Here is a 21010-nt window from a genome sequence, read left to right on the forward strand (position 1 = left end):
TTGACATGTGACACAGATTTCTACATCAGACATTTGATTAGATTTTTAAAGACATAGCATTTGGTTAGCACATACATCTGAAGGTTATTGCTTCTATGTTTAAATGTTAGACATACGATAAGACTATTTCTAAAGTAAAACTGGAACAAGAATGGGACTTTATAAATCACTGTACTAATAAATTAATACAACTTAATTTAACCCTCCACCAAAGAAGACATTCTGCCATCAAAAAGTCAGTGCAAGTTTAGGAAACATGTCTGAACTAATTTTGGCATCACACCCTATTTATAGTCACTTTAGTTCAATGAATGAAGTCTTAATAATAATTTAAAAAAAGATATAATCAGTTGACATTGACATTTCGTTTGTATTTTTGTCCTATTTCCCCAAAAACGAAACAAGTAAAATAACTTAAAAACTGCCAGTGTAATTAGAAAAACTCTCTTCCTTCAGGTCCCAACTAACATCATCTACTTCTAAAGTGTTTCTGCAGTAAACGCTGTTCTGGTGATTAAAAGACACTTCAATGCCATCTAATGGAGCTGAAAGTGCGGGTCGAAGAATAACGTCCTACCCTTTCATTGGTGCAGGGATCAAACCTGACATCGCATGAATTTCAAGTCATGCAGGCAAATCTTGTAGGCTGAGACGCCGCAAGAGCAAATAAAGAAGGCTGATTGGATTTGTGCCGCCTCCTTGGGACCGGCTCTAATTTAATTAGAGTTTTTCTTGTAAGAGGTTCCAACTTAATAAGCCCAATTACAGCCAGAATCTTCATCGCTTCCTGTAAGAGCCTCACTGGACACCCTCGGATTGAAAACAAAAATACATATTACTGCAAAAAAAAAATCTAGTTTTGGTCTGGAGATGCTCAGTCTGAAGGAAATACTGTGTAAAACAGTGATAAAGTGCAGGAGGACCAGTCAGACGTTGCTGCTTTCATGTTAAATTATTCTCCTGTTGCTATAATTTCAGCATATATTACACCCAGAATCACATAATTTGTTAATGCATTATAATGCTAATTTAATAAATGCAGATTAAGTGTCTAGTATTACATCAGATTATTATAAATAAGTTAGAGAGGAGGGTTCACATCCGAGTTCATGCTTACTACATACAAACGAGATCTTAAGGCTCTTGTTTGTGCGATTATATCAGATCCATCTTTTGCCTTTGGCTACCAGTGAGCGTTCCTCTCTTTGGCAACCAGCTGCAGGAAATGAGAGTGATTCGCATAGAGAGTGAAGGACGAGTCGATGTCCACCCACTGGACTTGGCCTGCGTCATCACCAGCTTGCAGCGGCAGCTCGCTCACACTGTTACCTGCAACAACACACACATCTCAGCAGTCGCGAAACAACTCGTGTCCGGATTTTTTATTATTATGCAATTGCCTATGCATGTGCGTCCACAGGCGTGTGTTTGTCTGTCTGTTAACAAAATATCTTGTGACCCACTGGATGAATTTTAATGAAATTCTCAAGAAATAATCATTGGATATACATCTACAACTGATTAACGTTTGGAGACAACCTGATTCAAGATGGCCGGCAGAGCTAATTGACATAAAAATGGTAGTTTTACAGATACTAAGCTAAATTTTGATGTAGTAGTAGCCGAGACATACAACACATACACTGATCTGCTTTTATAACTTTGTCGTATAAGGTGGCACAAATATGCATACCAGCACGGAATGCTACTGCCAAGCTTTAGAAAGAAAAGTGAACATGAGGTAAAGCAAACTGCAGGTAGAAAATACCTTCTTCATCATGAAAGTTGACAGCAACTGTCTCCATCCAAGCACTGTCAGTGTTTCTTGGATCGTCGACGTAGCCTTTAAATACCTGAAGGAGAAAAAAGGGAAATTTTACACAAGCTCAAAAGTTATCTCTTAAATTGCTTTTCCATATCATTTTTCAGGCCATTCGATTAACGTTATAAAATAAGAGGTTAAAAAGTCAGAAAAACCATGTATTTTGAAACATTTATTGGAATACACAGGCTGTGAGAGACAGTTGAAGAGATAACTTTAATGTTTTTTAAGGTTATTTTGACTGTGGCTCATTAAGAGAATGATGTAAAGATGCATATAGCATTTGATTGCTTTAAAATAAAAACACAGACAATCTGGACAATACAAAAAAAAAAATGCACGTTTGATGTCTGTATCAGCGACTGACCTGAAACCCTGGAGACTGGAAGAGTTTGGTGACGCGTTTGTGGATTTCTACTTTCTCTGCCTTTGCGACTGAAAGTGAGTTGAGAGCTTCCTCCGAGAACTCCCGCTGCAACGTGCTAGAAACCTGCTCCCCCGGATCCACCATCCCCTGCAAATCCAGCAGACAACGAATGAAAGCACAGGACCATGTGAGCGCTGTCTGGGATTTAATCACTGATTTCTGGTTAAAATCTGGTAAATCTTAGGTCTAAATAGGCCAAACTTCTTTTTGTCCTATTTTTTTCCAAGTAGATTAAATGCAGCCACAACGTGAACAAAGCAGCAGATTTGTTGGCACAGTCATGGAAATGAAAGAAGAGCAAAGTGATTAGTGAGAAACAATTTTATGTCAGAAAATGAAATAGTAGATACAATAAAAGCTAAAAAGCCACAGTGAAAGAGAACGTTTCACAAACAAGAGAAAAACAAGTTTAAATACACCCATATGTCAATAAATTATCCCAAAAAATGTAATTTATTCTGTTATTTATGTTTGCATTTCCCTTCAGTTTATAACTAACAATGTTTTCCCCCTCTTTTCCTTCTTTTGGTCATTTTAAAAAAGTATTTTAACTAAGCAATTGTACTGTAATGAGAGAGGGGAAAAAAAAGAAAAAATAGGCAAAGATGCATCACAAATACAAGAAAGCAATAACGTAAAAAATGCATAAAATTGTAACAATTTTTTTTCTTAATTTAAATATAAATTGTAAAATTACTAAACAATAAAGACAAACATAAATGTAGAGAAATAAAGAGAAAATTGATCAAATAAAATAAAATATTAAAATACCTTATTGTCACATTAATATATGATGGAGGCCTTTTATATACATTTATATTGCTACATGAATAAAGAAGTAAAAGAAACCCACCCCAGGAATGGCCCACTCCCCACAGTCCTTTCTCTTGATGGACACAAACTGCAGAATGGGCAGTTTGGACACTGAGTGATGGATCTTTGCTCCACTTCCATCTACCTTCCACCTGCCAGACAGAAAAATATGTCAACGTTCAGATGTTAATAAGAAAGCACACAAGCAAAAACTGCTTAGAGAAATTTGAAACTTGAAAAAAAGTGAGCATTACCAATATATCCCATACATTTACAGTAAAAATTACCTTGTGACGATGGGATCAGCTGCATGATTGGGTCCCCACCGTCCTAGAAGACCTCTTCCAGTCAACCCTGTGCGTCCGAGAGGATTTCTAAAGAACACAAAGTAAATCTGCAAACTTACATAACATACAGCTTTGAGAAGATAATTAATGAAGATGACAGAATTACTAAGAAAGGTGTAAATGAGCCTCAGGCACTATGTTGCAAACACAAAAACTATTCAGTAAAGATATCCTGATGCATGCTCAATAATCCAGGTAGAAAACTAAAAAAAAGTTCAATCTGGTCCTCTGGAAACTCAAAAAAACAAAACAAAAAAAAGTAGATACGTTTCGTCTCTCATCCAAGAGACTTCCTCAGTCTGAGGAGCTGTATTCAGCTCAGTCTCTTAAATAGCACCGTCTCAGGGTGGATCAACCAGTTTTGCTGCTGACAACCAAAACCAGCTGATCACATGCTCCAGAAGGACCATCAGCCTAACAATGGATCATTAGCACACTGATGGCTGTTTACTGTTCACAGAGAGCTGAGTGATACTAGCAATCACAGCATTGTAAGAGGGGGACAGTTGAACACGGAGGCCTCCACCCCTGTTTAATGATGGACGGTTTCTTTTCACAAAGATGGCCTCCTTTACTCCTCTCTCAAACCATCGTTCCTCTCTGTCCAGGATGTGAACATCTTCATCCCTGAAAGAGTGACCTCTGGCCTGGAGATGAGTGTAGACCGCAGAGTCCTGGCCTGATGATGTTGATCTTCTGTGCTGGCCCATCCTTTTGGCCAGTGGCTGTTTTGTTTCCCCGATTTAAGACTGATCACCCTCCTGACACTGAACAGCATACACAACATTACTCTGTTTGTGTCGGGGGACTGGATCTTTAGGATGAACCAGTCTTTGCCGTAATGTATTTTGGGGTTTAAAAGTCTCTGGGACATTGTGTTTAGAAAATAAACGTCTCAGTTTCTCTGATACTCCCTCAATATATGGAATGACCACTGGTCTGGGTCTGGGTTCCTCCTTTTCACCTGATGGCTGACTGGAGTCCTGTTTGGGTTTCTTCTCTGCTTTCAGGAAGGCCCAGTTAGGATATCCACATTGCTCTAGAGCCTGTCTTGTGTGGGATTTCTCCTTCTGCCTGGCTCTTGAGTTAGTGGGGACGCTGTCTGCTCTGTGGTACAGAGTCCTGATGACTCCTAACTTGTGCTCCAAAGGGTGATGGGAGTCAAACTGCAAATACTGGTCTGTGTGTGTGGGTTTGCAGTACACAGGGTCTTCAGTAAAGAGCATTGAGAGGAACAGCAAATCCTCGTTGTAAGGCTGCTTTAAAGAACAAGTGGCCACAAACTGCTCTGTTGTCCTAATGGTTTTGCACATTAATATTAAAAGACCCATTAGATGTTTACTACGACACTAATAGATAATCATTTATTATTTTAATATGCAGCTCTGTACAGTGCAAAAGCAAATTGAACAATGTCACAGACTTAAAGTGTTATTGATCAGAGGTCATAAAAAAGTGGCAAAATCAACTTTTTATTTTTGTAACTTACAGCGGCTTTCCATTTTCCACTCGATAGCTTCCCTCAAAGCTTGTCCTGTCCACAGCACCATCCACAGTGTTGAACTTTGGGGAGAAAGAGCTGCTAAAAGATAAATTTTCCCCAAAAATGTTATTATTAAACCCCTTCTCATTTTAAACAAAAGTATACAGACACTCTCAGATTTCATTGTTCAACTCCTAGTTTTATCAAAATGCACTCAGCCTGCATTAAAGCTCACCCAATATCAGGATCTGCCCAGACTGGCTTCTTCAGAACTGCAGGGTCTGTGTAGTTGACTGGATCATACTCGGCCCACTTCTGACTCCAGTCCACCTTGTCATCAGGTACAGGGAAGCGCTTGATGCTGGACCCTGGATACAGGGGGCCCCTGGACTTTACATGTGGAGCTTTTGAAGATGGCATTGTCCTGGCACTGGTCGTGTAAAGGCTGCAGTAGCTGGCACTGAAGGGTGTGAGGTTTTCACAAGTTCTGACGGAATCAGGAACTGAACAAGAGAATCCAGGCCTGAGGAAGAAAAAGAAACAGGATGGACGAGCCATTAAAACTCCACATATTTCAAATGTTTTCCTCCATGCAGCTCCGTGGCTCATTTTCCAACAGACATTATCAGCTCCATGCAGACAAATACCTATATTTTATAATACAAGTGTATGAAGCTGAAAAAAACAAAACATAAAATGTACAGCTTAACAGGGTCAGGGTCTGATTTACGTGTACATTTTTAAAGTAAATCCAAAAAAGGTTAAAGACAATAAACATTTACTTTAGAGTAAATGTTCCTTAATATCCATACCTTAATATTCCGGAGGTACAGGTGGTATATGGTAGTCCACAAAGAGTCAACGCCAAACGAATCGTCCCAGTCCAGTTTGGCCTCGAAGCTAGTACCATTACTTGAGTACTGTACTGTAATATGCTAACAACACAGGATCCAGGAAGTGCTTCGCCTTACGTGATGACGTAGGCAAAGGCGCGTCTTTACGATGGCTGCTGAACTCGTTTCCATAGTAACAAATTTTCTCCCCTGTAAAATTTGTTTTAGCTTTTAGCATTACGTCTGCACTTCAATACTATAAACATTTTTTTAAAATAAACTTTACATTAAAATCACTCAAGATCACAAACATGTTTTACGCTAAAAGATGTTAAAAGAGAACCACAGGAATAAAATAAATTTTACAGAGTAAAATGTTTAAACATTTAAACATCGTGGCAATGTACAAAACCGCTTTTCTTGTTGTAAACATGGTAAATACTTTTAGGTGAAGTATTTTAACTTTACGTTAGCTCACGTTTGTGAGCGTATATATGTCTATGTGGGACTCTGTTTACACAATTTCATTCCACCTCATGTACCTACGGTGACCATATACGATACGAATGACAATAAAGAACCTTGAATCCTATGATTGTGAGTGCCTTTCAAGTTTGTGGGAAGCATATTATAATTAGTTTAAAAAAAAAAACAGATATCAGTAAGAAGCTCCCTAGTCAAAAAATAAAATTTCCGACCTTATTAACTTATTTCATAATTACTGGGCTGCCAAATGTATTTATTTAAAAATACATTTTGCCTATCTATAATGAAAATTAATATCTTAAATGTTATTTATAAGAGAAATTGACATTTGAGATAAAAACAATTAAATAGTTTTCTGTAATAGTTTTATTTTATATATCCAAATTAAAAAAATATATATATACAAATATATCTAAGATTATATAAAACGTGGTTGTTGTTGTTGAATTTGTGTGATTATATGTTATAAGGATGTGCCCAACCCCTTGCGGTCTTCAAAATATGCAGCATGTAGAGGCGGCTCATCATGCAGCAGCATACGCCTACTTGTAGCTGCTGCAAACACGAAACCGCCCCGCCCGAACAAGCCATCCTCGTAAACATATCTAACGCTCCGATATTACCCGTAGTTTGGCACGCGCATTACGCTCACCGTTGAGAGAACAAATCCGCGCTCGCGCACGAAAAATCCACTTGGTAGTATAAAGAGACGACCGTTGTCGCTTTGCGCCACACGTTCCGCCCGCGTTAAGCAGCTTCTGTCGGCGGGTTTGAGAGCTCGGTGAGCCGCGGCGGTCCCTCGGTTCGAGCACACTCTGTCTGAGCGGAAGCGGCTCGGGGAGAAGAAATGGAGAATTCTCGCAGGAGTGCGGCGGCCGAGGCCGCGAAATCGGGCAGCGCTCAGGCCGCCGCTGCTGCCTCGGAGGGGGCTGAAGCCAAAGACGGAGCTCCGCGGGATCCCTCAGCGCCGAAACCCCACAGTCGTACGGTGGAGACGGTGAGGGGACAAGTTTTTGACGTGGGCCCTCGCTACACGAACCTATCTTACATTGGAGAGGGGGCATACGGAATGGTGTGGTGAGTACGAGCTATTTGATACAAACCGCTTGTCAAACGTCGTTAACTGTAAAAATGTAATGAAATTAGCCTTAAAGCAGCCTGTTCGTGGTTAGCAGACTAGCTGCTACAGGCGTGGCTACAACTATACAGGAAATGCTAGGAGTGATTCTGCAAGACTATCTGATCAGAAACCTGCAAGATGATGCACTTCACCTCAAATCTACTGAAATATATTTGATGTCCGGCCTCGAGCCCCTCCAGGTGAACGCATCCTGTCTGCTGCAGAGGATGCAAAGAGGGATTTGCCCCTTGTAAGGCCTTTTCCTGCTGTGATGTCCTGCTGTGTAGACCTGTGTCACAGTCAAATAATCGCTGTCCTTGTTCATCCAGATAAGCGGAGTGAATGTTAATTTTTGCCCCCACACATCCATTTCAAACAGGAAACACTGGTTAGTTTCGTATATAAGCTGTGTTTGTCTGATCTTGCTTTATCTGCTGTTTGGTGTTTTACAGGCTTGTTGAGGACTGTTGTGCTGATGTGCAACAAGTATCTTTATGTTGATCTGTAACCAGCAGTTTGTTCTTGTTAGTGTTTAAGTGAGTGAAGGACTTGTGAGAACATGCCCAGTTAAACCAGCCTGTCCTGCACTTAGACACTGTGACCAGGAGCAAAGCTGTGATGTAACGTTGCTGTTTAGAAACTTGGATAACTCTCTTTCTCTGCACAACAAAGCACTTTGATACAACTCGACACTCCGCAGCAGCGCTCCCTTTGGTTTCTGATGCGTCATTTTTGTGTGTAATCTGACAATCGTTTCTTGCTCCTCTCCTCATCAGCTCTGCCACGGACAACCTTGAGCTCAGTCGTGTGGCCATCAAGAAAATCAGCCCGTTTGAGCACCAGACGTACTGCCAGCGCACGCTGAGGGAGATCAAGATCCTGCTGCGTTTCAACCACGAGAACATCATCGGGATCAAAGACATCCTGAGGGCGCGCCACATTGAGGACATGAGAGATGTGTATCCTGTCTTGCTTAACAAGAAATGTTCACACTCGCCTTATTTTGAATTGTTTAAAAAAATTTAAGCTTTATTAAGAGCAGTTTTAACTTTTGAGGGGAGCTCAGCCGTTGCGTCTGTGCACGCAGCTGTAAGAAGCAGCTCGCCGGTCGGTGTTGGCTGAGCTGCCTAATTGTTGCTCGGCTTGGTGCGGCTCGTTCACAGTAGACGTTGTCAGTAATGTGTGGGCACAGCCAGCCTGTGAGTTGCTGTCACCGAGAGCTGCTCTGGCACTTTCTTTGTGAAACGCTGCATTGTTTTCAGAAAAATGGGAAGTATGTGAGCGCTCGTTTTATTTTGTCTCGTTAAGCTCGCCTAGTTTTATTTAAAAGCACCGTGTTGGTGAGGATTTTTTTTTTTAAATTAAGCCCAAAAAGCAAGTTAAGTCTGTGGCGTCATTTAAAAGATGAATCATTGGAGCAGGCGTCGGATGCCCTGATAGAAAATGGCACATTGAACACACGGGTGATTCCCCTTCCTGCTTGTGGATGTTTCACCTTCCGTTTAAGAGATGTGTCATCGTTTATCGGCTGGTTCGTGCGTGTCAGTAGGAAAATGAGCAGATGCAGTGAGAGATCACTTAGCAGAGAGCTGAACGTTGTTGCCTTTTATATCAGGAAGCTGGCCGCTCATGAGCAGAATGGTTTTATGTAAAAGGCAGGAATTCATAGACAGACATACAGATTGTCAGGCTTGGTTTAAAGTGAGACGACAACCTACGTTTATGTGTTTGACAGAAAGTTTACTAAAACTCCAGAGAGGTTTCTCTTAAAGTGTTACTTAAAACAATAACAGGAGTGTTTCCTTCAGTTAATTCGGTCCAGACTTCAAGCAAAACCAACGACGAGACAAAATGAATAAAATGTGAAACATTCAAACATCTCACCTGAGTTCTAATGAGGAAATAATTTGATTTCAGGATTACTGAATAAATATACTAATGTCTTGCTGGTACACCCTGGACCGGTCACGAGTCCATTTGATTTTATTTAGTAAAATGTAGTTAAACATCTGCGAGCAATGACGTGTTCGCTCTCAGTTCACTGTACCCGTCCAAACATCTGTACCGGACCGTCACCGTACAAATTGCATCCCTAATGTTATTAGGTGTAGAATTTTAAGTCTTGTTAAACATACTTTCATTTACGTTAAGCAGTTATCTTTTGTTAAATCATTTTTTTTAATGCATATTAGCCAAATATAAAAAATAAATCAGATTTATATCAACTATCAAGATCACCATTGACCAGTACAAAAAAAAAAACTAGTTTAAGTTGACTTCTAGGAAAAAATGTTTGTTGCTACTCATTGCATTAAAAAAATGGACCAAATCTAAATTATTTTAAGTTGTACAGATGATTAATGATGATTATGTGAAAAATTACCATCTTTATCATCAAAGTCCATGCTCAATAATCCAGGTATACAATCCAACATTTTTCAGTCAGGTCATCTGGACAGTTTCTTTTATTGTGCTGAAATGTTTCGCCTTCGGTCCGGAAGGCTTCATCAGTCAAGGAAACGCACAACAAAACTGATTCTTCCTCCAACAGCTTACTCCAAAGTGGAACAAACCAGTTCTGCTTGTGATAAGATGGTCTCTTTGGTACGCCCCCTCCTCCATTGCCGGCCCTCTTCCTTGTTGACAGTCTTGTCAAACTGGTTGAAAACAACAAAGTCCATACTCAATAATCCAGGTATGCAATCCAATATTTTTCAGTCAGGAGACCATCTTCTCACAAACAGAACTGGTTTGTTCCACTTTGGAGTAAGCTGTTGGGGGAAGAATCAGTTTTGTTGTGTGTTTCCTTGACTGATGAAGCCTTCCGGACCGAAGGCGAAACGTTTCAGCACAAAAAAAAAAAAGATGACATCTTTATCGTGACAGTGTCCACTTCGTTGTTTTTGCCCGAGGCTGCCGACTTCCAGAAATTGAAACGGGGAAACGCAGATCATTACGTTCTTTATATTATTTATAATGTTATTTTTTTTAAAATGCAATGACTTTAATTATTGAGCTGACTATATACAGTCCCAGTTATAAAGATTGAAATTAATTTAATATAAAATTTAGGTTAAATTTTAAATGTTGTGGAAAAGGAATTTGTAAAATTCTATATAAATAAATTGAAATGAATTGCAAATTATAAATGAATATATTTATTATGTCTAGGCAAAAAAAAAAAAAAGCATGAATGTTTTCTTTAAAATTAACGAAAAACGAAGCCATATTTAACGAAACCTTTGTCTTGCAGAAAGAAACAATGTATCAAGATGCATTTTTTTTTTAAGCCAGTGGAGAAAAATAAATATATATATTAAAATCCTGCATCCAATAATTGTACAGTTAATAAAAATGCACCACAGTACAAATTACTACAAACCTACAGTCTGATTTATGTCATAAAAATGAAACGATCATAAAATTTATATCTGTAATTTCAAAATGGATGATTTGTCAGAGCAGGACGGTCACTCAGGTTTTATTTAACTTTGTGGTATTAATTCACTCTGAGTCATGAGTTCATCCTCTGATGATCAGGAATGATCTGTATCTGTTGTTCCTGTGTTCATTTTGTTTAACTGCTCGTTTCTGCGGTCATTTCTTTAGGTTGGCTGGTGCACGATTGGAGGAACAAAATCGTTGCCAAATATTGTTAACGTAACAACCAGCCTCCGTCTTCTCTTAAAGAAATGAAGACGGATGTTGCCGTAATAACAAAACGTATAATTTAATATTTTAATCAAATTCTTTAGTGTTTATACGGAAGCTGTCAGTCTTTTTGTCGTCTGCCTTGACTCGTGCACCTCCCCAGCTACATCGTGCAGACTCTGATGGAGACGGACCTCTACAAGCTGCTGAAGACCCAGAAGCTGAGCAATGACCACATCTGCTACTTCCTCTATCAGATCCTAAGAGGACTCAAGTACATCCACTCGGCCAACGTGCTGCACCGCGACCTCAAGCCCTCCAACCTGCTCATCAACACCACCTGCGACCTCAAGGTAAGGCCTCTACGTTTGTCCTCATCGTTAACATTTACTACCATGATTTGAAAAATTTAATGTTAAAAATTATTCAAACGCATTGAGATTTAAATAAAGTAAACAAAATAATGAACAATCTACATTTTTAATTAAGTTTTCTTGTATGTACTTCTAAAAAAGTAATAATTTTTCTTTGAACCTTTTGGAATTGACAGTTTTTTCTCTGCCTGCTGCTGTAGCACCAGGAAATCCCTTTGTATAATGATGTCAGTGTAGCATGGGATTGTGCTTTTTTTTTTTTTATTTTTTTTTTTTTTATAAAAGGGTTGATTTAGACCAAAAAAATAAAAGTTTAAAACTGGCACTAGTAAACAGAACTAGCTTGTAGCCAGTCCAGGTGATATGTCTATGTATCATTTTGAATCTTCTGAGATGGAAATTTTAAAAATGTAAACAAATTTCTCATTGTAACTCAGTTTGCCAGCACAGGTCACATTTTGTTGAAGTTTACAACAAATGTGGAGGAAACAATAACTGTTTGTCTCTGTCAAGAAAAGCAACTTGTTTGCTGTACAGCTCTGCCTGTATAGAACAAATAAATGTGTGTTGGGTGACGCATGGTGAAATTGTTGGCTTGTAGTGAGAAGTTGCCAGATTGAATCCCAGCAGGGGCCTTTCTGGTGGAGTTTGCATGTTCTCTCTGTGCATGCGTGGGTTTTCTCCGGGTACTCCGGTTTCTTCCCACAGACCAAAAACATGCATGTGAGGCTGATTGGTAACGCTAAATCAGGGGTGCCCACACTTTCAGCATGCGAGCTACTTTTAAAACGACCAAGTCAAAGTGATCTACCTACTATAAGGTCCTGTTTACATGAGAACAACTTCTGGAAACGTTGGTGGTTTTTTTTTCAATGTTTTACTGGGAGTAATAAACAAAATGAGTGAGTTTACATGAAAATGCTGTAGTTCCCATGTCATTTGGGTTGCCAGATAAGAAATTATGAGCTTTAACACTGTGGCTTTGAAATGGTAATATATTGACCTAAACTGCCTATGTGATGAGTAAAGATATTGTAAGATGAGGTGTGTGTTTGTTGAACATGTTCACAGAAAAGGGGGGGGGGGGGGGGGAATAAGACATTTTAGATTTATCTGGCAACCTTGATGCAGGGCTGCATGATCACAGTCGCGTCCAAACTGGTGAACACACTAACGTCTCTTTGGAGCCTGGATTTTATTAGTTTTGCTCCTACGTGCTGAAAAAGGGGGAGTAGCACAAAAAACACTCAGCTCTCTGCCATTTATTATAACTGTTGTTCGTGCAGAAAAACTTTTGATCGCAGCCGCCTGTAGTGTGCATGTGCCACTTCACAATCGTGACCATTTCACACCACCTTGGGGGGGTTCCACCAAAAATTTCCACTCTGGGACCTGGATTCAGAAACCTTGAGTTTTTTGGAGAGAATGAGGGCTGTTGTCCGTAACCTGTCCCAAGGTGTGAGAAGGAACAGTTGTTTGTCTCGTTTGTCTCTCTGTGTCCCTGTGATGGACTAGATGTCCTGTCCCTCGCACAGTGATGGCTGGATAAGGGCACCAGTGAACTCCCCCCTCCAAATCTGGCAATCTGGAAAGGAACAAGCGAGTAAAGATAATAGAGTGGCTTGAAGTTTTGTTGAGAAGAAACTTTATCTTTTTAAGCCTTTCTGTGCAGTCTTTTATGAAGTAAATTGGCTGTAATGTATTTAAACTTTGACCCATTAAGCTTTCTGCTGTACAGCTCCAGTCAGACAAAGCTACAAACCACTTTTTAAGATAAAGTCCAGCCTGCTTTGTGTTCGCCTCAGCAGTGTGTCAGCTGTCATCCAAACCTTTTTAAAAAGAGAAAACGCTCCGTTTAGTTCCTGTAATGAGTCTAGCTGCAGGATATTAGTGATTGATACTTGTGGAAAAATAATTTGCGTCAGTCAAAACAAAAGTGCGTTAAAGCTGGTATAACTTGTTTTAAGTCAGCAGTAGTTAGATATTTATAAGCTCTTAGTCAGATTCTGTTTTTTTTTTTTTTTTTTTTTACAATTTGTAGTTTCGAGCGTAGTAAAAACCTGCCATTTCCTCTTTCCTGTTCCACAACACTGGAGTCTGAAAGTATTTCTATTTTAGCTAAATGCTGTTCATATAGTTTATTCCCACTTCTCCTTTTTAAGTAAACAACCAATAAGCACAATATGTTAAATTGTGCTGAGTATTCAAATACAGGTGAAGAGTTGCACAGCAAACACAAGGCCGCTCAAGACTGAAAGTACCGTTTCAGGTTATTAAAGAAAATGTGTTGCAAAGGTTGCGGTATTATTTTGAAAGCTGATCAGCCAACGGCGTCAAGGCTGGTCATTATTGGAGTACTGTAATCCAAAGCTGTACTTTACTGTGGAGGAACATCTCAAACCATCAGGTGCTGTGGTGTACGACTGACGGCAAGCAGCCATCAATCCCTGGATTAGCTGATCTCATGTGAGCCGTGGCACGTGTGGCCGAGGCTTTCTGATGCATTTCTACTCCAGGAGAGAGGAAAAAAAAACTAAACTACAACATTATTGGTGCTTCACAGTGCAATGTCTTTGTTTCACTCATTAAAATGAAATGCTTACTGATTTTAATTGATACATATAATATAAATGGTCAGGGGTTCACGAGTCTCTGCAACTTTGATTTTGTGTTTGGAAACCAAAGTTTTAGTGTACAGCTCTTCTAGGTTTAGTTTGAAGAGGATGAAGTTTTTTTATTTTAGACTCGCTGTCTCTTCCTCAGATCTGTGACTTTGGCCTGGCACGGATAGCCGATCCCGAACACGACCACACTGGTTTCTTGACAGAGTATGTGGCCACTCGTTGGTACAGAGCTCCAGAGATCATGCTCAACTCGAAGGTACTGGTGGAACTAGCTGATGGGAGGCGTGTTTTTGGACAGACTTGTTACACAGTTTGACTGTATGTGTTTATGTCTCAGGGCTATTCAAAGTCCATTGACATTTGGTCAGTGGGCTGCATCCTGGCTGAGATGTTGTCCAACAAGCCAATCTTTCCTGGGAAGCACTACTTGGACCAGCTCAACCACATACTGGGTAAGAGCCAGTAGTTCTCTTTTAGTCAAGATGTAACAACATTGAGTTGGAGGGTGTAACTCCTCCATGTCTGCAGGCGTTCTTGGCTCACCATCCCAAGAAGATCTAAACTGCATCATTAACACAAAGGCAAGGAACTATCTGCAGTCCCTCGCAGAAAGACCCAGGGTTCCCTGGGATAAGCTCTACCCAAGGGCAGACCGGCAAGGTACATATAACAAATCATAGGATCTTCTTTTTTAAGGAATTCAAAGAAATGGAATAGGTTTATAAATATTGCTGTCAGGGTGGGTGGGGAAAATGTGTTTGGGAAAAGACTCATTTTAATAAGATCTTATCCTAAATTTTGATCTGGAGATGCCAAAAAAAAAACAAGCGGCTTTGACGTTCCAATAATATTTGTGATTTTCTTTAAGAGTTTAGTATCCCTAAAACTATTACTGTATTGTGCTGTCCAGGATCCCGGTATGACAGCAACATTAACAAGTTGTAGCTAAAAATTAAAATACATTTTCTATGAATGTACAATCAGCGCTGAGCGGTGAATGAATTTGTTGAAAATTTCTAAAGAAGCTGAAACTGTGTTTTTTAAAGCTAAAAGAAGCAAAATGGTAGCTAAAAGAAGCAGAATCCTAGCTAAAAGTGAAAAGAAGCGAAGGGCTAGCTACGCTACAAGCTTTAAAGAAACAAAGTGCTAGCTACGAGCCGAAAGAAGCAAAGTGCTAGCTACGAGCCGAAATAAGCAAAGTGCTAGCTACGAGCCGAAAGAAGCAAAGTGCTAGCTACGAGCCGAAAGAAGTAAAATGCTAGCTACATGCCAATGGAAGCGTAAACTTGGTTCTGTTGACAGGGCGGGGCGCCCTCCTTGGATAATAAGAGAAACGCTGCGTTTTGATATATGAATAGTTCAAATAGCACAAAATATGCAGAACTAGTAAACTATAAAATAATAAAACAAAACAAACCTGTAAATCAATAATGTGAATGCTGACTACATTCAATAATAACTATTTAAAACTGTCTGAAAACCTGTCAACTTACTGAAGCTTAAACCTTTTAATTACTGCAGCCCTGGATCTGTTGGACCGCATGTTGACCTTTAATCCCAACAAACGCATCACTGTTGAAGAAGCCTTGGCTCATCGTTACCTGGAGCAGTACTACGATCCTTCAGATGAGGTAACAACACGTTTTACTTCTTCCTGTTATGCTTCTGGACTTAACTCGACTGAACTGTGGTGTACTGTAGAATTTATTTGAACAGTGGGAGAAACGCCCACGTCTTTTTAAAAAGGTGTGCAAATGTTGTACGCAAAATGGCTTCTTTAAGAATTTGTTTTCTGCCCAGGCTCAAGATTTAATCATAAGCCATTCTTTGTTTGTGGAAGCCTCTTAGCAGTGCAGTTGGCATGAAGTTTGATCAGTGAATCCACTTGTGAAAGAATGTGACTTTTAATGGCATCTCAACACTTTAAACCAGTGGTCTTCAATCCTGGTCCACTAGGGCCACTACCCTGCATGTTTTAGATGCTTTCCTGCTCTGCAGCAAGCCTTCCAAGTTCTGCAGAAGCCTTTTAATTACTCATTTGTTCAAACCAGGTGTGTTGAAGCAGAGAAACTTCTAAAACATGCAGGATTGTGGCCCTCAAATACGTGTTTTTAGATACTTCTTAAGAGTCACAACATATATTTGAATGGCAAGCGTACCCCTCGCATACTTAAATAAACATTTCAGGGCTTTAAAAGAGGCTTTCTGTGTAACAATGTATGAACAATATCTTACCTGCTGTAGATAGCTCTTTGAATGGCATCATTGTGGAGAAATAGTTTAATTCTGACCAGATTAACAAGCTAACTATTTTAGGAGGGGCCAAGACAAAACTGGACTGATGCCATCTTGAAACGACTCCAATCTAAAAATAATTAAAATGGTTCTCACAAAGACTATTTTATGAAATCTTTAAATTATTTTAAAAAGTCATAGCTCTTTAGCAGCTGTTGATAATTTTTATTTGTTTGTTTGTTTGTTTGTTTTTAGCCTGTGGCAGAGGAGCCCTTTACGTTCTCCATGGAACTTGATGATCTTCCAAAAGACAAGCTGAAGGAAATGATCTTCAAGGAAACGGCTAAATTCCAGGAGGTCGTATTGATACCTGTGAGACGCTGGTACGTAAGAAATACACAGTCGGCACAACACCATTGTTACAGGCAGGTTACAAACTCAAAAGTGTATTTTAGATGATCATGCTAGGAAAAATATTTTTACAAAAGATCATTTTATGCAAGTGATTTATTCAGGGATGGCTGGAATGGACCGGCGGGGCTAAATCCTTCCTAATATTTACAATAAAGATTTTAAAACGTGTTAAAACTTGTCGTTTTACTTTTTGCTGAAGTCTAAAGCAGCATCGTCCCCAAATACAAGAAAAACACAATTCCTCTAAACGGGCAAATCGGTTTTTACAGCCCAAATTGAGAAGCACAAGTTTTAAGTGATTGACAGCTGTTTGGCCACACCCCCTTGATCTGCTGCTTATTTGGTCTGATGGTGTCCAGCCTACAGACCAAACCTTCAGCCAGTGAGAATAAACAAAGTGACATGTGCATACTTCACACATAGTGGCGAGCATTAGCTTGAATACGGTGGATTATTTCAGGATTCCCAATGATTTGAAAAATCTGGGAAGATTCAGGAAATTTGAATGTTATGATTCAAATATGACCTTTCTGAGAGTTTGACATGTACATTAAGGCTGGTTTTCTAGCGTCATGGAGTCCATGTTCAAGGATTCAAGGTTCTTAATTGTCATTCACATCACATGTGGTACATGAGGTGGAACCAAACTGTGCACAGGGTCCCAGTTACATCCAACAAAAATACAAATTGTAAAGAAAAACGGTAATAAGATTTAAAATATGAACTAAGAAATACGCTAAACTAAGAATACACTAAGCACTAATAGAACAAAACAACGCGCCAAACAGCAGCAGCACGAACATGAGTCTGTGTGAGCAGGTGAGTACAAATGAACACAGCAAGATGAAATAAATCGGCAGCATGAGATCAGCATCATGGATATTCAGCAGCACATATCAACAACCAAGTGACATTTTCACTGTGATTTTTTTCACAGTGATAATCCTGAGTAGGGAGTCTTGAGTCTAACAGCTTCAGGGTAGAAGCTGTTCCTCAGCCAAATGGTTCTGCGCTTAATGCTCCTCAACCTTCTGCCTGAGGGGAGCGGGGCAAAAAGTGTGTGTGCTGGATGAGTGGGGTCCTTCATGATGCAGGTGGCCTCATGATCGTTCTGCTTGTACAGTGTGCATGTATTACTGATTGGCTATAATTCTTTTTAGTATCTGATGGTATTCAATATAATTAATTATTAGGAATTGGTTAAGTAAAATATTTATTTCCATATGCACATCCGGTTGGCTACAGTATACTAGTTCTGAGTGTTTCGTGTGTCTGAAATATCTCCTCAAATTTCAAGATGTACTCGAGGGAAAATCAGGAAAAACTCAGGGAATTTTGTTCTTATGAAATGCTGGAACCCTGTATTTCCTTTCTCATTTGTTTTTTTATCATCTCTTTGAAAGTAAAGAAGCTGGGAACACAATAACCAAACAAAATGTAAATGGAAAAACTGAATATTGTTGCTTTTGTCTTATTTGATTTCAACTAAAGAACGGTCTAACGGTTTTCCCATCCAGCAATCTGCTAAGAAAACACTGATCTAATGATGTGCAGCGAAGTTTGTGGGGTAAATGCACCGTAGCTGTAGAGGAAACGGAGTTCAGATTTATTTTTTTTGAAACGCTGAAAAGAGTCAAAACAACCTGGTCAGCAGAGTCCGAGAGGTTTTCAGTCCACTGCAGAGGATCAAGCTGTCCCTCAGGCAGACTGAATGGACAGGTTGTCTACTTGAGCAGGATTTTATCCAGAATACATTGAAATGGGATTAACCTTTTCTTCTTCCTTTCTGATTTCCAGAAAAGTCGTTGGTGTGAGCTTCTCTTTAAATAAGGTATTTACGTCTTGATCGTGTCTCATGCTCCTGTGTTGTTCATCTAACCTAGCTTTTATTGTTTGTGTCGAGGCGTTTGTTGCAATGTGCTTCAAAGGAGCTGTAATAAAACCACTGCAGAGCTGAACATTGTCTGACTTTGTACGTCTTAGATATGGTGTAAAATTTTTGATTTATTTTGTTATAAATGTTTGCCCTCCAACCTAATTTCACTACCACTGTTAACTATATCATATAGTAAACTGAAGAAAGTGTGGAAATGTTATGTATTTGTATCAACTTTTACACAAAACTAAGACTTGCATTTTTATTGTAAACTAAAAGGCAGTTTTTAAATATGCAAAATTTATCGTTTTCTTTTTGGTCCTCATTGTTTTTATCTGCAGCGTCAAAAATTGACTTAAACTGGCTATGACGTCAAATTGTTGTAATGGTTATGAATGCATTTTTGGAAAGATAATATAATATTAATATGCTGGTGAAGATTCTCAGTCATCCAGGTCATGTAAAAAAAAAAAAAGTTAAACAAAAACAACTGGACTTCTATTCAGAGCAAATGCAAAACAGGACAGTAACAGGAAGTGATGACGAGAGGAGGCCTGCATGTGAACAGAGCATTGAATGGCCAACAGAAGAGAATTTGATGATTCTTTAGATCAGGGCTATTCAACTAAATTGTTCAGGGAGCCACAGTTACTGAAAGCCAAGAGCTCCGGGGCTGAACATTCAGCAGTTATTGTCATTAAGTAAGGTTGTTTTACCATTTAAGACCTAGTTTTATTTAAAAACCAACCCATTGGTGGGCCGAACTGAGCTCACCTGTGGGCCTGATTTGGCCCCCGGACCGCCAGTTGAATAGCACGGTTTTAAATTATTTTAAGTCCCTATCAGAGGGAGACAAAGAAGAGTTCAACGTTAAACAAGAAAATTTCCCTATTTAAAGAGTTTCCCTTTGATGTCACTTCCTGTTTCACTTTAGCCTGTCCAGTTAAAAATATGCCAGTTATGCAACAAAATGGTGAAAGTGATATTATGCAACATTTTGATGTTTTCGCACTTTAAGTGCTGTTAAAGTTGGACAAATGATAAACTACTGAGCTGGAGCAAAGACTGTTTACAGCTTTTCTCTCCTGAATTTCTCCTAATGGTTTTAAACTCGTAATAATACAAACTATTTTTGCAACATTGCAAAAAAATAATAAAGATCCAGATGCTCTTCTTCTTCAAAAAAAATTCCTATGAGGTTTTAACAAACAAAAAATACTTTTGAGTTTAATAGCTTTATGTTTGTTTTAATATGAGAGTTGGTAAAAGGAAACCACAGTTCCCGTGTTGGATAAATAGTTTTAAACTGCTACGGAGTTTTACTACACACTACAATTAAACGAGTAAAAAAAGATTTAAACTGTAGTTTTGATTTTAAGTACAGGATAAGAAAACGTTGCTTTAAAACAGTAGCTCATACGACGTCTTTCTTTTACTAATTATTTATCTTTTCTTTAGGCTTAAGCACTGAAACTGCACAAAGGCTTGAAACAAGAAGACCCCGAACGACACGCTTCAACAAAAGAAAACTGCATCTTCAAGAAACCACAATGTCAAAACAGGAAATATGAACATTTAACAGCTTTTCTTTGCATTCCTGCTGCAAGAGCTAAGTATACATTTGATTATTTTGTGGCTGAGTGTGGCTGTGAAGTCCGTTTTGTCCTTGTTGGACTGGATTAACTTCACTTTCCTTGTTTTTCTTTAAGCTTTGTTCAGTTGGCCTCTTCATCTCTTAAACTCGTCTTTCCTCTCCTCATCGAACCCCTTCTGTTCTGTCGCCGAAGCGTTTGAGCTCTGTTCAAACTACTGTATTAACCAACTCCATAACTCTTATTCCACGTGAATTACTACTCACTTTCTTCTCGTTTAAAAGAATCGAGGGCTAAAAGAGCAGGGATGCTAACAGGGTGTGTGCATGTAAATACAAAATGTAAAAGCTTTTTTTATTGTGATTGTAAAAGTTTTTGTCCGTAAAAGTGGTTTGAGTTGAGTCGAGTTCATTTTTTTTTTTTTTTTGAGCATTTGATTTTCAAACATTCAATGGTTTTAGTGGCATGTTGGCAGGATTTCTTACTGTTGCTCCTTTTTAGTTTTTCAGGACAAAAAAAAAAAGTTATGTTTATATAAAGCATGCATTCCTTAAAATTTTACCAAAGTGGCAGAGTGATGGAAGGGCCTTGGCTGGGGGAGACGTAGGAGATGCTTTTAAAAATCCACCTTAAACATGGTTCTTGTTTTTAGAGCAAACGCTGGAGACTCGTTTAACTTTGAGCACGTTGAATAAACAGAGGCTTTATTGAAAATTTGACCCTAAAAGTCCCATTTCTGTGAACCTTTTTTTGGCGTTTTGTGCAATTTCCTATAAAAAATTAGAAAAATAATTTTCCAGCTGCACCCAAATTATCAGCAAGAAGCAAAGAGCACACAATTATCTCAGAAGCTCCTGTGATTCCGAATGTTTGAAGTAATCTTCTGTACTTTTAGATCCTGATGACGGGTCCG

General features: G+C 39.1%; 2 protein-coding genes across 3 annotated transcripts; one reads left to right on the forward strand and one right to left on the reverse strand.

The window, feature by feature from the left end:
* Nucleotides 1-965: 965 nt before the first annotated feature.
* nudt9 (nudix (nucleoside diphosphate linked moiety X)-type motif 9) lies at nucleotides 966-5847 on the reverse strand. Its single transcript, XM_037688925.1, has 8 exons — nucleotides 5705-5847; nucleotides 5128-5415; nucleotides 4899-4991; nucleotides 3350-3436; nucleotides 3103-3214; nucleotides 2190-2336; nucleotides 1769-1853; nucleotides 966-1329 (listed from the first exon to the last, which is right to left on the reverse strand). Exons 1-8 carry the CDS (start codon nucleotides 5800-5802, stop codon nucleotides 1184-1186), a joined length of 1056 nt encoding a protein of 351 aa, XP_037544853.1. The 5' UTR covers nucleotides 5803-5847; the 3' UTR covers nucleotides 966-1183.
* A 995-nt stretch (nucleotides 5848-6842) lies between these two features.
* Nucleotides 6843-20126, forward strand: mapk3 (mitogen-activated protein kinase 3). 2 transcript variants are annotated; one of them, XM_037688924.1, is made up of 10 exons: nucleotides 6843-7288; nucleotides 8108-8290; nucleotides 11146-11335; nucleotides 14120-14236; nucleotides 14318-14432; nucleotides 14509-14640; nucleotides 15502-15611; nucleotides 16471-16598; nucleotides 18427-18460; nucleotides 19964-20126. In XM_037688924.1, coding segments are annotated over exons 1-9 (1206 nt in total). In that variant the 5' UTR covers nucleotides 6843-7058; the 3' UTR covers nucleotides 18428-18460; nucleotides 19964-20126. The 2 variants fall into 2 exon arrangements, with proteins under 2 accessions (XP_037544852.1, XP_037544851.1); XM_037688923.1 differs by lacking the exons at nucleotides 18427-18460; nucleotides 19964-20126 and adding an exon at nucleotides 18147-18221.
* The last annotated feature ends 884 nt before the right edge of the window (nucleotides 20127-21010 follow it).

Source organism: Nematolebias whitei, chromosome 15 (genome assembly GCF_014905685.2).
Source record: "Nematolebias whitei isolate Nwh7 chromosome 15, NemWhi1, whole genome shotgun sequence".
Lineage (NCBI taxonomy): Eukaryota > Metazoa > Chordata > Actinopteri > Cyprinodontiformes > Rivulidae > Nematolebias > Nematolebias whitei.